The following is a 16685-nucleotide window of genomic DNA, read 5'->3' on the forward strand; positions in this document are numbered from 1 at the left end:
TATCGGTGGCATATTCACCGATACTGATATATATCGGCTACAGGCTCATATCGGCTGATAATATTGGCAAAACGATATATCAGTCGGGCTCTAAACATAATGTCTGGAAATGTCATTAAATTATAATCAAGGAATACCTTTTCTGTTGTCTTCTTTTTAAAAAAACTTTTGCATGAAAAATGACAAAAACATGCTTCCGCTTGTGAGCAGCTTGTTACAGTACCGAGTTCTGATTGGCCAATCACCGCTGTTTAGTTTGTGAATGATCATAAGTAGAGAATTTTAACATTTCATTTGCATAAGTTTTACATAATACACATTATTAATCTAAAGGGGATTTTAAGGGGGGATGGTGGTTTTACCAAGGGGATACTTTTTGTCATTTTTTTCAACCAGGGGGATGCCATCCCCCCACATCACCCCTCAATTTGAGCCAGACTATCGCCCTCTGAAGTGTACTTCGGAGTGAAAACCATGCATGGCCGGCATATTGAAGGGTCGTTCCAAACCAAAGTGCTCAAAAGTGGTTACTTCAAAGGGCTCTTCAGAATTAAGGATTTCAAAGGGTACAACTGATTGACACTTCGGGCCCCCATGATCCATTGCACGTCTGTGGCAGGCAGCAACAGCGTAGGCGTGGAAAGTGGCAGCTGAGCATAGCAAATAACTGTATAATGTTTTTGAAATGTAGCTTTTACAGTTCAAACATTAACCTGAGATATATATAGACAGATTTTCGTGGCTGGTGTTTATGAATAAAGCATTAGCCTATGTTAATAATGTTTATTGAGTTTGGTCTTTAAAAAGGTTTTAATGCATTAAGCCACAAAACATTTTCCTTGGGAGGAAAACGCTTAACGCGTAATTAAACATGCTGCTTTCTAATTATGGACTCGCCTGTTTGTCTGTACATGCACTGCATTTATTAATAATATGTTTACTGAATTTGGTCCTTTAAAAACACAGAGTTGCTGCATTAAGCCACGTTAACCATTTTAAAATGTCCCCCGGTGGTTGTGTGTGTGTGTGTATGATAGTTTCATATGGGAGGAAATCGCTTCACGTGAAACTTGCGCTTTATAATTCTGGGCTCTTCTCGTGTGTAAATAGTAGGCTATGCTTTATTAAAAAGGTGTATGCTTTACTTTTTTTTAATCACTGTCTTAATGCATTAAACCATATTAAGCATTTTCAAGTAATGGTTTTCAAAGGGAGGAAAACTCTTAACTTTGCGTGTCGCGTTCATATTCCAGTCACATCTGCTTCCCAGTAGGCAAGGCAAAGTTTGCAACATTAATAAGGTGTATACCGAATTTAGCTGAACTTTTACACCGTCTTCTAAGCCTATGGGAGGATAACAGTTTAGCATGTAGCGTTCATATTCATCTGCTTTCCTGTACCTATACTTTATAAATACATTGTATTAAGAAATATACAGAGTTTGGGCTTTTAATTTATACCATTGTCATGTCTTCGTTCATTGAGCCACGTATTTTCTTTAGGTTTTTAGTGGGGCACAAAACACTCACAATTTAGCACAATTTGCTTTCATGTTCTGGGCTATTCTGCTTTTCTGTAAATAGTAGTCTACATGTTTATTATTAATAAGGTGTGTCCTCCAGTGTCACTGTTTTAGTAGGATACATTAAGCCATGTTAAGCGTTTGTGAAACAGTCTGCGGCACACCCCTGCCCTAATGGTACAGCCCACAGCGCAAATTGTATGAAAAAAAAAAATGGAAAAATAGAAAATTGTTTAGATTTTATTTATTCAAATGATAATTTGAATAAAAAAGTCACAATTTCGCAAAAGTAAATTTGAAAAAAAAAAAGAAATAAAATGGAAATTGTTCATTTATGAAGCAGTTGAAAAAATGAATGTTTGGTTTAATTTTTTAATTTTTGCATTTGCTCCATGTGGTCTGAAAATTTAATTGTGAAGGGTTACATGGACCGTGTGTAAACATCCACCCAGTGGTTGGTTTTTTTTAATCCCCTTTCTCAAATCAGGCGTTTCTGAGATTCCTGTCAGAATGATGTAGTTCTGCACAGGCCCCTCCCACGACAGTTGATTGACAAGGCCGTCTTACCTTAGACCTGCCCTGAGTGAGCTGTCTTCAGACCGCCATTGTGTCGACTCCAGTGCAGGGAAGACAAGAATGTCTCCGATTAAACGATTGAGCTGTTTTGTTGTTGGATGTAATAATGAACATAGCAGTCGTCATTTACTCCCGACATCTGAGCCGCTGAAGATGCAGAGGATTAACGTTACTTTCGTTTTGAAGGGAATGCGCTGATCCCTGATCGGCCTAAATTCATCTATGTTCGCGCGAATCTTTCGTGATTGACCTTCATCTACACAAGAAGTGAGTAGGCTATAAGGTTTTTTATGAATCTTTGCAAATCGCCTTTCCTAATATGTGCTAGTGAGCAAGTTTCGCGACAAAAGTAAACTCTCTCCGAGCATGGCTGGTCATCCCACAGGAGAGAGGGGCGGCATTTAGCATTTAAAGAAACACGGACTAGAATTGCTTGCTAAAAACAGAGCTCATTTTGATGGTAAAAAAAAGTGTTTTTAACACTGCCATCAAGAAATTTTAACCAAAGTATGCTATAGACTTTACATTAAGACCCTAAATAATCATATCAACTTATATCAAATGGGCATCCGATGACCCCTTTAAGGCTGATGTCTCTATTAATTTTCACAGAAGCAAAGCAGCAGATGTTATTAAAAAAAATTCAATAAAAACCGTTAACAATGTTATTGAATAGAATATATTAAAACCGTTACTGCACGACAAAACAGTCGAAGATGTTGCTCCCGCGCCACTCCTCGCTCACTGATATCAGAAACACCGCTCTGGCTTCACTCCATGTCTAATTTATTTCAGTATGTTTGAAAAAGCACAGTTCTGTTCATAACGTATATTAAACAATAAAATAACAAGTGGCTTATTGGAACACTATAGTGTGCAAAATGTTTCCTACCACATGACAAGTTAATAACATGGTTGTCAGCATTAAAAGGTATAATTGCTGCTTTTGCGGTGCGAATTTGTTTGATATGAAAATAACAGTACGTTTTCGTCCAGAGGCGTCATGCCCATTCAAACCGAAGGCTGATTTATACTTCTGCGTCGGACCTATGCCTTAGCCTATAGACGCACGTTCAGATGAGTCATTGCTGAAGCGCCACTGTTTTGTTCACCGCGCGCGCTCGCTGACTGAATTTTCTCATCAGAAACAACAACGTGCAGATGTACGAATGTAAGTACTAAAGTAAGATATTAATTTTACACTGTAAACAGCTTAATTGATTACAATGGGAGTAATAGTGCTTGAACTCTGTGACTGAAGGCAATGAAATGTTCTTTGATAATGTAAATGTTCTTTGCTGTTGTTGTGTTGTTCGACTCAATATTCAGACTTTATTGATGCTTTTTTACATAAATCAACAGCTATCAGCTACATGCTCACTTACGTCTCTGCCGATCTCATCAGTGGCGTGCACAGACCTCCCGAGGGGCGGGGCGAAATGGAATTACGAGGGCACAATTGCGGGCGGGGGTTTGGAGTCTAGAAATATCATGATTTTGGGCATGGGTAAAGATAGAAATCTTTGTCATTATTTTATCTTTGTTATTAAAAAAAAATGAGAACAAAGATACACATTACAAATACAGATATTATACAAATGAAATAAAGTGTTTTATTTTCAGGTACAATAGGTGTATTTAGCAGGAGCATTAAAAAAAATTGACTGAACAATTATAAAAATAAAACACTATATACATTGATTCCTATTAACTGTATTAAAGTTTTTCAGTCAAGAGTAATGAGTGATTTTTCTCTGTGTGTTTGGTGTTTTATTAACATTAAAGGAATAATTAAAAGAGTTGCACGATAACATGCGTCATCACTACAACACACCCTTTACGTCATTGATTCTGGCTTTTGTTCACACAGCGCTCATTCTGGGACTGAACCTGGCAATGTTACTAGAGTCCCTTTCACACTGCGATTCCGGAAAATACACGGGTAATGTGTTCCGGCAATTGTTCCCAGGTCGCTAGATTTTGCACTTTCACACTGCCAGTGATTACCCGGAATATGTGCGTGTGTTCACACACAACCCGTAAAGGTCCCGGTAGACACGTGATATCAGGTAGTGACGTGTAATGTACAAGTCGAAAACGCGAGGCACGTTAACTTTCACTTAAGCTGGTGAACGATCTCAGCTTTAGCGCGGATTAGTGAGGAACTAACTGATCTCTGCTTCATTACAGTTTGCACATACTTGTTTCGTCGCGAACGTTGATCTGCCTTCAAAACACGCTAAAAGAGTCGCACGATAACGTGCGTCATCACTACGACATGGCATTAGTTCTGGCTTTTGTTCACACAGCGCTCGTTCCGGGACTGAACCCGGCAATGTTACTAGGTCCCCCCGACCCAGGATCAGTCCCGGAATAAATCCCGGGACATGTTTGCGTTCACACAGAAGGCGACCCGGCAATGTTCCGGCAATTTTCTGGGTCTAACGTGCAGTGTGAAAGGGGCTTAGGTCCCCAACTGGGATCGATCCCAGAATCAATCCCGGGATGTGTTTGCATTCACACAGAAGGCGACCCGGCAATTTTCCGGGACCAAAGTGCAGTGTGAAAGGAGCTTAGAAGGAACAAACAAATTCCTTGAGGACTATAATTTCCCGCTCATGTCCATTGCCGTCATCATACCTTCACATTCTTTCTGATTTGAGTGATCCTTCTCGATCATGCTAAATATGTTTAACGTGAATTCTTGCTAAATATGCACTTATATTATGGGCTGTTGGCGGTGGTGGAGCGCTCTTGGAGCGAGTGAAAACCACAACACTCTCCTTGCTCCAGTCAAAATCACACCGCTCCACTCCTTGCTAGGCTCCCACTCCACTCCGTTCACGTACTCTGTTGCGCGTACAACGTTTTTATTATTATTGCAGCTTAATGTTCAAATAGCTGCAGTACTTCGACTTTGCCACAAGGAAAAGTGTGTATGCCTGCTCAGACGTTGACACAGTAAGTAGCTACTTTTCCACGTCAAAGACCGTTTTTATAAATATGAACGTTGCCGTGGATTTTAGCATACATACACTCTAAGATCAAATCTGTGCATAAGCATATTTTATAAATGAGACCCCAGTATTCTGAATCGCTGACAGGTCCAGATAGGCTATTTAGCATGCCAAATATTTCACAGGCCTCGGCGAGGCATCAGTGATTCTCTCAGATCGCGTCTTTGATAATTGTGTGAACAAGCACCAATTTGCCTCTGATTTTGCGAACTTGTCCGCTGTTTCGCAAAACCTGTCCGCGAGTGAAAATCAGGGTTCAATCGTGCAGTGTGAACACGGCATAAACTGTAAACAATCAGTGAAATGTTCACTTTATGAATATGTACAAATAAATAATACATAATAATATGTAAAAAATAAAAAGTGTAAAAGAATAAACATACTTTCAACAGACCATGAATAACCCAGAAAACGATAAGATTATTTTCACAGCAATAATGGATAGGCTATGTGAAATATCACTGTAGGAATCTGTATTATACTACAGACGTTGCCTTTATCAAAAATTTTCAGTAAAGGGTTACTCCACCCCAAAATGAAAATTTTGTCATCATTCACTTACCCCCATGTCGTTCCAAACCTGTAACAGCTTTGTTCGTCTTTGGAACACAATTTAAGATATTTTGGATGAAAACTGGGCCTGTTAATATCCCATAGACTGCTAAGTAAGTTACACTATCAAGGTCCAGAAAAGTATTTTCGGACGCATCCTACTTCTTTTCTTACCCTTCTCACCCTTATAGAAACAAAATTCATCACCAAATTCATCATTATTAAATATATCCAAAATACATAATGTATTAGTCAAATCACAATCTTGAATTGGATTTTTGATTAGGCAAAACTTAAGAGATGTCTGGAAGTGGAATTCATCTTTGTCGAATCTCATTTAAAGATATCTGTAATTTAAATATGGATATATCAATCAGATTTTTGACTAGGAAGATCTTTCTTTGGAGATTTCTGCATTTAGCTTTGTGACTGGGAGGAATTTCAATCTAAAAATTAACATTCTTACTAGTCAAAATTACTTTATAGATATCTGAAACGTACATGCAAATACACCTTTGCAAAACCCACCTAAAAGGCACAGTTTATCCAAAAATGAAATCTGAATTAGGGAAATAAAATCCATTACAGGTTACCCTTTCTTTGATGATTCTTTGAACAGTTTGACACACTGTTTACACACAGAACCTTACAGATAAATGTACATCAGATGTTACCAAGAAACACATGAAATTATGAATAATGATGTTTACGTTTTTTTTTCTGTCACAGGAAGATGTTGGGGTAAAAGTGCATGAGCTGTAACCAGCAGTAGGCCTACACTGCTCTCTGTTCTGCAGTTTCATATGTTCCAATGCTACTTTCAACCATTTCATCAACTAAAAATTAAAACAGCACATTTGAGACTCAGTAATTTATTTTATTAGTGAGGTAAATGCTCAAACAGCACATTTGAGTAACTAATAGCGTTGAGCGATTTGAACCTCCCTGATCTTTTAAACTATTTTTTAAATCTTACCTCAAAACCACATCCTGTAAGCGCCTGACTGTTAAATACCTCAGGCAACTTCTACATTCAGTCTGATTAATAATCTCACATATAAAACTTTCAATACAATTGCAGTTTTGTTTGTTTTTCTAGACTGTCTAATAGTCTGATATAGAGGCATTTACTGTTGAGGTTGTGAACTGCAGCATCGGTTAACACACAGGGAGCTCTATGAAGTGACTCTTACAGTTACTATGCCCAAAAGCATATATATCATGCTTGTCACTAGTTATTAATACTTCTCCAATGTGAATCAGGATCACAGAAGTGATTTTTCAATTCAATTCAAGTTTATTTGTATAGCGCTTTTTACAATACAAATCATTGCAAAGCAACTTTACAGAAAATTAAGTTTCTACAAATATTTTCAAAATATTATGAACCAATAAACTGACATCAGTTGAAGCAGTTCTCCATAAAACTATATACTTTAGCTGTAGTACCATTCACAGCCTGTAAGCAGCAAAAAACACAAGAATGGTTTCAAGAAAGAGAGGGGGGAGGGGGGGACCATAGTGGTGGTATATGCAAAGTCGACAACACAAACTACACCTGCTCTTCTGAAACATGCCGTGTGTGAACAGTTACTTTATCTTCTGGATTTTAGGACTGCTTATTTTTGATGTTCAATTTATACATGGTAAGATACAAACATTATTTTGTTTTGTTTTTTTAAAGTATATGTGCTAAGGAAGCACATATAATTAATTGTAAGTTTAGTTAATCCATTAAAAATATCAAATTTAAAGTTTGATCTATGAACATAGAAATATATCCTATTTGTTACATGGTAAAATAACAGTTTTGTTGTTCGTTAATTCAAGTTTTTAGTAATCGGTCATCTGATCTGGATTCTAAGCAATGACTCAACAGCTTAAGCTTTGAATTGTTCAGTGAAATTATATAGATAGCTAGATAGATAGATAGACAAAGATACAATTGTAAATTCATTTATGAGAAACCTGATAACCCACACAGTAGGCACGAATGACATTAGACAAGATGTTGGTTGTATAAGATGTTGTGGTTTTTACAGGTTTGAATGCATGTCGGAAAGATCAAATCAGCAATGTCAGTTTAACTACTGCGCTTCAGTCTGAAGTCATGCTGCCCTGTTTCTTTGAATCAGACTTCTTGAATTCAAACCAGACAAATGAATCTTGCGTGGTGTGGACTCATCTCAGTTCAACAAACAATGAAATTGTGGAGATCAGTCTGGATGGTGAGGCTAAATTCTGGAATAACCGACATGGACGGATTAAGACATTCCCAAAATTAGTAGAGTCTGAACTTCTGGACTTCTCCATCAAGATCCGTAATGTGCAGCAGTCTGATTTAGGTGTTTACCACTGCTCACTGTTCAGAGAGACTAGCTGTCTCCTAGCCTATAAGAGGATTGAACTACAAAACGGTAAATGAAGCTTGCATTCTGCAAGTGAATGGTGAATTTGTCAACCCAAAGAGGCAAAAAATCACTTTCACTGACTTTTATTCCTTATCTGTTCCCTGCTGGTTGAATGATCTGCCCAACTGGATCTGAGCAGCTGAGTTTTTAGCCGTCTCTTCCATCTGCACTTGACACTCTAACACTTCCACTCTCTATTTGATTTCTATTCTATCTACCTGTTTTCTTTTATTTATTTGAAAAAACTTGACCCTCTAACACACTCTATTTGATTTCTATTCTATCTACTTTTTTATTTATCTGAACTAAAAACTTGACCCTCTAACTGCTTGTCAAATTTTACTTCATTACAAGTGAAAGTTGTAAAGACAGATTTTCAGGTAAAAATACAGAATTACTTACTTTTAAAAGTACTTAAGTACCAAAAGTAAATGTTCTTTTTAATGTCAATGCCCTGTTTTATTATTGTTGTATGTAGGGGTGGGCGATATGACCAAAATCTTATACCACGATATTAGAAATTTTATATCTCTATATCTTGATATAGTTATTTTTCTTTTAATAAGGTTTTTTTATGATATTAAGATTTGATACCATATCATTTTCATAATCCTTGTTACCAATGTCAATATCAAACTAATACAAAAAAAAAAATAATAAAAAAAAAAAATTAAAAAAACTCAAGTTTACTGGAGATACATAAACAGTCAGTGATGAAATAAGAACAAGAAACTAATTACAAGCAATAGGAAAAAAACTACAATAAATAAGAAATACATTGTGTAAATGAATTAGTCTTCACCGTGTAAGTTATATCCATCTATCTACACCAAGTTCGGTTGGTATTAAGTATTCATTAAATTTTTCACTGTTTGTTATATTGAAGCCATTTTGTGTAATGATTTTCAAAGGGTCTGAATACTTTTGACCATGTTATATTTCAGTTTTTCTTTTTTAATAAATGTGCAAAAATGTCAACAATTCTGTGTTTTTCTGTCAATATGGGGTGCTGTGTGTACACTAATGAGGAAAAAAAAATGAACTTAAATGATTTTAGCAAATGACTGCAGAGTGAAAAATTTAAGGGGGTCTGAATACTTTCCGTACCCACTGTGTATATATATATATACACACACACACACACACACAAATACATTACATACATTTTATCTATATATCCAAATAAAAAAAGACTATAGATATTCAGTATATGACCCAAAATAACTAGTAACTTACTACTTGAGTAGTTTTTTTATCTGATACTTTTTTACTCTTACTCAAGTAACTATTCAGAGTAGTACTTTTACTTTTACTTGAGTAGATATTTCTATAAGTATTTTTACTTTTACTTGAGTAGATATTTATATAAGTACTTTTACTTTTACTTTTACTTGAGTACAGTTTTTGGGTACTCTACCCACCTCTGGATGTCATACTCAGAACAGCCTTTGCAGTGCTGTTTCAAGTCAAACACCTACTGTGTTTTGTTAGGAGATGCACAACAGTTGTTCTGTGGCTTTAGATAATATTTTCATTTACACAATTTAGCAAAATCAGACAATATGGTGTCTAATATATATCACAATATTAACTTATTATTATTGAATTGTTGTAGATAAATATCACATTCGCAGCTGGTCAGTGTTAAAGAAATGCTGGGAAATCACTTCATGTAACCCTACAAGAGTGATTACTTATAGGCTGTCTAAAAAAAGTCACCCATGGACTTTTCAAATCTGCTACATAGTAACGACTTTCTGCTTCGAGGACTTTAACAGACATATAGTGGAGTGAAAAGTACAATATTTGTCTTTTGTAGCGAAGTTAAAGTCATAAGTTTCCCCAAAAAATTCTACTCAGTACAGATAGGCCTACTCAAAAAGTGTACTTAAGTAATCAAGTAAATGTACATTACTGTCCTCCTCTGTCTATATATCCTTTTTATTATTTTTCTTTATTATAATAAATAAATAAATAAACCTTGTGTACTGCATTAGACTATCTGGGACTTGTCACAGCATTTACATATTATTGCTCTTTTGCTGGTTTCATTGCTTCTATTTTCCTCATAAAGTCGCTTTGGATAAGTGTCTGCTTAATGAGAATATTGCTGGTTAAAGTCTTAATGTGCATCTACTGCTTGAAATGTGTCTTAAAATCTGACATAAAATCATTCTTCAGAACCAGCTGTTGTTTCAGTGGATTCTCTGACTTGGCTGATCCCAACTGGAGTGGCAGGAGGAGCAGCACTGCTAGTAGTGCTACTTGTGCTTCTTGTTGTTGCATGTAAATTCTTCAAACGTAAGTACCATTTTAGAATTTCATGTAAACAGCTCTTCTTTGAAATCTTTAACACTATATATTGATGTTAATAATTTGTAAATATACATACATAATTATTGACACAGAAATTTAACCGATATAAAGATTTATGGCATGACGTATTATTAACTTGTTTTTTTATGCTGCTTTCAACTGCTTTCTGAATCATTTAACTATGGAGTTACAGGTCAAGAAAATAACATCACTGAGCCTGTCTATGGTAGGTTTTCAGCTCATTATAACTATAATTTAGTTTGAAAGCTCTACAATTTGACTTAATTGTACACTAAACTTTGTAGTCAAATATGTTTCTATTAAATTTGTGCAGAGAACACCTCTCAAGTAAAGTTCACTAACAGAGCAAAGTTCACTAATGAAAACGGTAAGTATGATCTTACATTTGTGACTATAGATGAAATCATATTAGGAGTGCGCATTGTCACATGTCCTTCTTGTGTAATTTCACTATGAAAAATATGTAGATTTTTGTTGATAACTTAGAAACTAACTTTGATGAAAACATATTAGTTTGTACTTATATAAAGGGGAAATTGTATCATCTATCAAACTGATTAATGTTATTTAGTGATTTTTTTACGCATTTAGGCTATTTGTTTAACAGTCAGAAGAAGGGGAAGTTAAAATATAAGATAAAAGAAGTTTTATTAAAGCTTTCTTTTTCTTTTTTTTCTATAGGAGTGTCACTCAGCAATCCAACCTATAGTTAAAATTCACAACTGCAATAATGTGGAACATCAATAAATATGTGGAATTCATTATACATTACATCAAGAGAACTGAGAATGATTGTGATGGATCAGACTTTTTGCCTGGGTTTTACATCTACAAATGTATAAATCAAAGCCAACCATATTCAGAACATACACAGTTCAGATGATTATTTCTGGTGGAGGGGTGAGGTTACTGCTCACAGAGAAATAAGAAATGTCTCCATTTGGGATCACTTTATAGTATCTTCATCTGTGATGCCACTAGAGGGCAGTGAGACTTTTTTTTAAATTCCACCAATCACAACTAAAGACAGAAACAAATATGTAGCTACCTCCATAGCTCAAGTACTCTTTAATCATCTCCATCAGAACTGTGGCCCTTTAACTTATATTAACTTACATGATTTAACATTGTCATTAATAACTTGTCATATAAAAAATCTAATCATTTATTGTTAATAAAGAGCAGATTTATTGAGTGCATTCCACCTCAGTTTTTTTTTTTTCTCATTGGCAATTGTTTTAATGGCACAGAAACTATTGGATGAGAACTGAACCAAGCTTGACACTGAACAACGATGAACTGACGTTAACTGAAAAATTGACTGTTTATTATTGTCCTCTTTTTTTTTTACAGCAGAATTTATTTTTTTGTTTGCATTACTGAAGCATTATTTTCCTGTATAACACTGTAAAGCTGTGTAGCGGTGGCGGGCGCTAAGAAATTTTCCTATCAGATTAAGGAGATAATATTAACTATATATATATAAAAAAAAAATGAAACAAATTAACAATCTGATCGGATTAGTTCGGGCACCAGACAAGCTCAGTCTTGTCAAATATAATAGCTCTTTAAGCCACCGGTTACAAAATTAATTTGAATGAAATGTCCACACAAAATAAGTTCAGGTTCATAGTTTCAAAGTTGTATTTAAGAAAAAAAAAAAAGAGAGAAAAACTTTCCAGTTCAAATGCAACCTCAGTTTCACAGAGATATTTTCAACAATCAATATGGAACCAAACAGAAAACTAAGTACTTTGGTTCACATTCATATTTTAACAATCCACCAAAGTTAAAAATTGGAAAAAAAAAACAAAAGAAAAAAACAAGCTTTGTGGTTAAGTTCCAATATAGTCTTTCCACCGATTTTGTAGTCCAACAATGACAAGGAAATAAAACTTGAAAGAAAAAAGGGAAGGTGCCTCTAAGGTAGCAGTTTCATTGATGCATGTAAACCTCAGCAGATTCAACCCTCCTTGAGATCCCGCTCACACTTGTCAGCATAAGAGACTTGCTTCGCTCTGCAGCAGGTGCCCGGAGGTGCAGCACGCACACTCAAATGATCGCCCGGCAACTCGTAGCCATCCACCCTGCCCAAACACAGCGAGGTCTCCACAATGCAGCAACAGCATCTGACTCGATTCAGGTGACCTGCATCTCTCTGCTAATTACTGCTGTGCCCTCCTGCAGCTCCACCTTAAATACACATTTCATCAATTCCGGACAATTGATTTCCCTCTACTTGGCCATAGCACATTAAAAATCCTCGTACGTTTTTTTTTTTTCATATTGCTACACTCTCCCCGTCTTGAGTAAACAACCCAAGGTTGTAAAATAGTTTTGACCTGAATAATTAAAATCCCAAGAATTCTTCATCCTCTTCAGGGGAATCTTGGAGTATTCCCCAGTGGACTCCAATGCCACCTGATAATTCAGTGGTCCCAACTGCTTTATTACACAGTAAGGACCTTTCCATCTTTGTGCAAGTTTTGCACTGAAGTGGTATTGTGCCCTGGATTGGGGAAAATTCTTTAGCCAGACACGGTCTTTTTCATTAAATGAAGCTTCACGTCGGTTTTTATTGTAGCTCCGAAGTTGTCTTTTCTGAGCTTTTTTACAGCACTCCTTTGCTTTTGATTGAAGTTGAGATAAATGATTTACAACATCATAAGGGGGTAAATCAGGAGTGAGATCCTTGCCTCGCAACAGTTTGTCCATTGGACCTTGCAATTTCCTCCCTAGATGGAGTTCTGCTGGTGTCATGCCAATGGTTTCCTGGACAGCTGAACTGACTGTAAATCGTAGCTCTGGTAAGTAGTGATCCCATTTTTTATGATTGTCTTCTACATAAGCAGCAATCATATACTTTAGGGTGCGATTCACTCTTTCTGTCATATTTGTTTGCGAATGGTAGGCGGTCATCAGTTTTTGTGTGACACACCATTTACCACATACCTCCTTAAATATGGCAGACAGAAACTGGGTGCCTCTGTCGGACAGGATAAAGTCAGGGACACCCCATCGTGTCAGAATCTCTCTCTGAAAAATCACTGCAATGGTTTGTGCATTGGCATTCCGCATGGGAAATAGCTCCACCCAGCGAGAAAAATAGTCCACAAAGACAAGCAGGTACTCGTTCTGGTGGGTACTTCGGGGCATTGGTCCCATGATGTCAACGCCTAGCATTTTGTTGTGACGTGATGTACTAACTTGTTGTATTTTTGTTATTATTTGTTATTATTGTTTCAGATTTTCTCCTTTGAGCGTTTGACATTTGATACACCTTTTAACGTGATTCTTCACATCTGCCCACATCCCAGGCCAAAATGCAACATCATGCAGCCTCTGGTAAGTCTTGTAAATACCCATGTGACCACTCAAAGAATTAGAATGATAGTGTTGGAGGAGGGGCGAAACCAGAGTGCTGGGAATGTACACCCAATAATGGCGGTGGCCAGTCTTCAGCTGAGCCGTGTGATACAATTTATCTTCAACTACCTCATACTGATTCCTTAGTTGATCTTCGTTTTCTGCCAATGTTTGGAATATCTTTATGATTGCAGGGTCCTTGTGTTGTTCCTCCCATATAGCAGCAGCAGTGATTGGAAGGTCTAATTCCTCCGTGCGACTGGCATATACACTGCAACTGGGCTGGGCATGGATCCGGGAGAGCTCACCAGTTGCGACATTCAACCTTCCTTTACGATATTCAATTAAAAAAATCAAACTTTTGCAACCAAAGAACCTATCTAATGAGTCGGCTGGTGGTTCTTGTAGAGCTTATTACCCACTGCAGAGCTGAGTGATCTGTCACAACCGTGAACAACTTGAGCTCTAGATAATGCTGCCACCTTTCCAGAGCCCATACGACGGCAAGGCATTCCTTCTCAGTCGCGGAGTAATCTGCTTCGGCCTTGTTTAAGGTTCGGCTAGCATAGGCAATCATCTGCTCTGAGCCCTGGTCCCTCTGCTGAGTCAACACAGCACCTAGTCCAGTGTTGCTTGCATCCGTATATACAATAAATGGGAGGTCAAGGTTGGGATGTCCAAGAATGGAAGGTAAGTTGAGGCATGCTTTTAGTTGTTCAAAAGATTGTTGACATTGAGAAGACCAATGAAATGCACAACCCTTTTTCTTCAAGGCATTAAGGGGCTATGCGATCCTTGAGAAGTTTGGTACAAACCGATGGTACCACCCATACCACACAAGGAAGTGCTGAACCTCTTTGAGGTTACGAGGTACAGGGTATTCCTGTACAGCTTCAACCTTGCTGGGGTCTGCTGAAATACCATGAATGTTCACTACATGTCCAAGGAATGTCAACTATTGAAGACAAAACTCGCTCTTTTTCAGGTTGATAGTCAAGCCTGCAGTTTGCTAACGATGGAGAATGGTTTGGAGATCGAGGAAGTGCTGGTCCATAGATGGTGAGTAAACTATAATGTCATCAATATAGACGAAGCATATGTTACCTCATAGTTCTCCTAGAACTGTCTCCATCAGTCTTTGGAAAGTCGCTGGGGCATTTTTTAACCCAAACGGCATGACTTTAAACTGATATAGTCCCCCTGATGGAGTGATAAAGGCAGTCATAGGTTTGCTAGCTGGATCCATTGTCACCTGCCAGTAGCCACTGTTAAGGTCAATGGTAGAAAAGATAGCCGCACCAGAGAGGAATTCAATAATTTCAAGGATTGTAGGAAGAGGGTATGCATCACTTTCTGTTATAGCATTGACTTTACGGCAATCAACACAGAATAACATTTTACCATCTTTTTTTGGTACTAGAATAACAGGGGATGACCAGGCCGAGTGAGATGGTTTCACGATACCTGCCTTTAACATCTGCTCTAGCTGTTCTCTCAAAAACAGCTTGTTTAGAAGGACTCATACGATAAGGTTGCTGTTTAATGGGAACTGGATGTGTGATATAAAGGCAGTGTTGGAGAACATCAGTCCGTCCAGGACGGAGGGCACACACTTGAGAGTGGGACTCCCAAGATTTGCCTTAGTTGCTGTTTTCCATCAACTGGTAAGTGAGCATCATCCACAGCAATATCAATCAACCCTTGTTCATCAAAGCTGTCAAGACGTTGTGATAGCCGGGGGAGTTGTGGTGGAGGAATGGAACTGAGTAGAGAGAGGCTCTTATTAGCACTCTTCAAATGTTGTTTCTTTTTTCTGGTGTGGTGACTTCACCACAGGTATACTCTAAACCCAGAATCACTGCATAGGCAAGGACTTTGGAAGTAAGAACAGCAACCCATACTGTGAAAGTCTTACTGTGGATTACAATCTGCAGATTTATCCATCTTAATGGTACTTCTGCTTCACTATTAGCTAAATAAAGAGGACCAAGGGTCCAAGGTTGAAGGTTGTCTTGCGGTTGGAGTTCTGTCCATAGGCTCTCATGGATGAGGGTGTAACTTGCGCCTGTATCAATAATAGCGATCCTAATGGGTAAAACCAATTGTTTCGGTACAGTAATTAGCTGATTTGGGGTATAAAAACCAGTGGTGGTGTTCTCTTTCAAGATCGAAGATGACTCTGTTGCAGACACAGTGTTGCTGGAAGGTGTGGTTGTCTGGTGTGGTGGACCACCAGACTTCAAAGGTTGGAAAGACCGCTTGTTACTAGGGGGTCGATGCTGTACAGAAGACTGGTTGGATGGAGCAGGATTAAAGTGAGGACAATTCCCAGGTGAACGATAACCTTTGCACCGACAGCATTGTACTTGAGGCATCTCTACAGATTGGCCAGAGTTAGGTCTTGGTGGCATTGCAGGTCTCATATTTACATCCCTCATATTGTAGTTGTTGTGCATAATCTTTCTCCAGCTGATGACCCAGCTTCACTAACTCCTCAACAGTACTTACTTGACCATGTAGCTGGCTGGCAGGGTTTGATGTTTTTAAGAATCATTTTTACCATCTCACTTTCTGTTAGGGCAGGCTTCCACCTCTTGCAGAGAGCTCGATACGAGAATGCAAAATCCCTAATGGATACTTTCTCTCCCTGAATTCTAGTTCTGACTCGATCAGCCAGCTCATCCTCATAATCCTCAGAAAGGAAGGCGGAGAGAAAAGCGGATTCAAACTCATCCCATGTGGTAATAGAAGATCTGGCAACCTCCCACCAGTCTCAAGCTGTTCCATAAAGTACAGTTCGGAAAGTGGCCTGCAGGTCAGTATTAATCAGGGGATGTAATGCTAAAAAATCTTGACAGCGGGTCAAATATAGCAAAGGGTCAGGGTCGTCTGATGGACGTCCAA

At 37.7% G+C, this 16685-nt stretch overlaps 1 protein-coding gene across 1 annotated transcript; it reads left to right on the forward strand.

The window, feature by feature from the left end:
- The first annotated feature begins 4327 nt into the window (after window positions 1-4327).
- Window positions 4328-15668, forward strand: LOC109045818. The gene is made up of 6 exons (XM_042724480.1): window positions 4328-7313; window positions 7710-8084; window positions 10260-10379; window positions 10588-10620; window positions 10729-10782; window positions 11097-15668. Exons 1-6 carry the CDS (start codon window positions 7241-7243, stop codon window positions 11126-11128), a joined length of 687 nt encoding a protein of 228 aa, XP_042580414.1. The 5' UTR covers window positions 4328-7240; the 3' UTR covers window positions 11129-15668.
- Window positions 15669-16685: the final 1017 nt, after the last annotated feature.

The sequence above is a fragment of the Cyprinus carpio genome, chromosome B5, assembly GCF_018340385.1.
Source record: "Cyprinus carpio isolate SPL01 chromosome B5, ASM1834038v1, whole genome shotgun sequence".
NCBI lineage: Eukaryota > Metazoa > Chordata > Actinopteri > Cypriniformes > Cyprinidae > Cyprinus > Cyprinus carpio.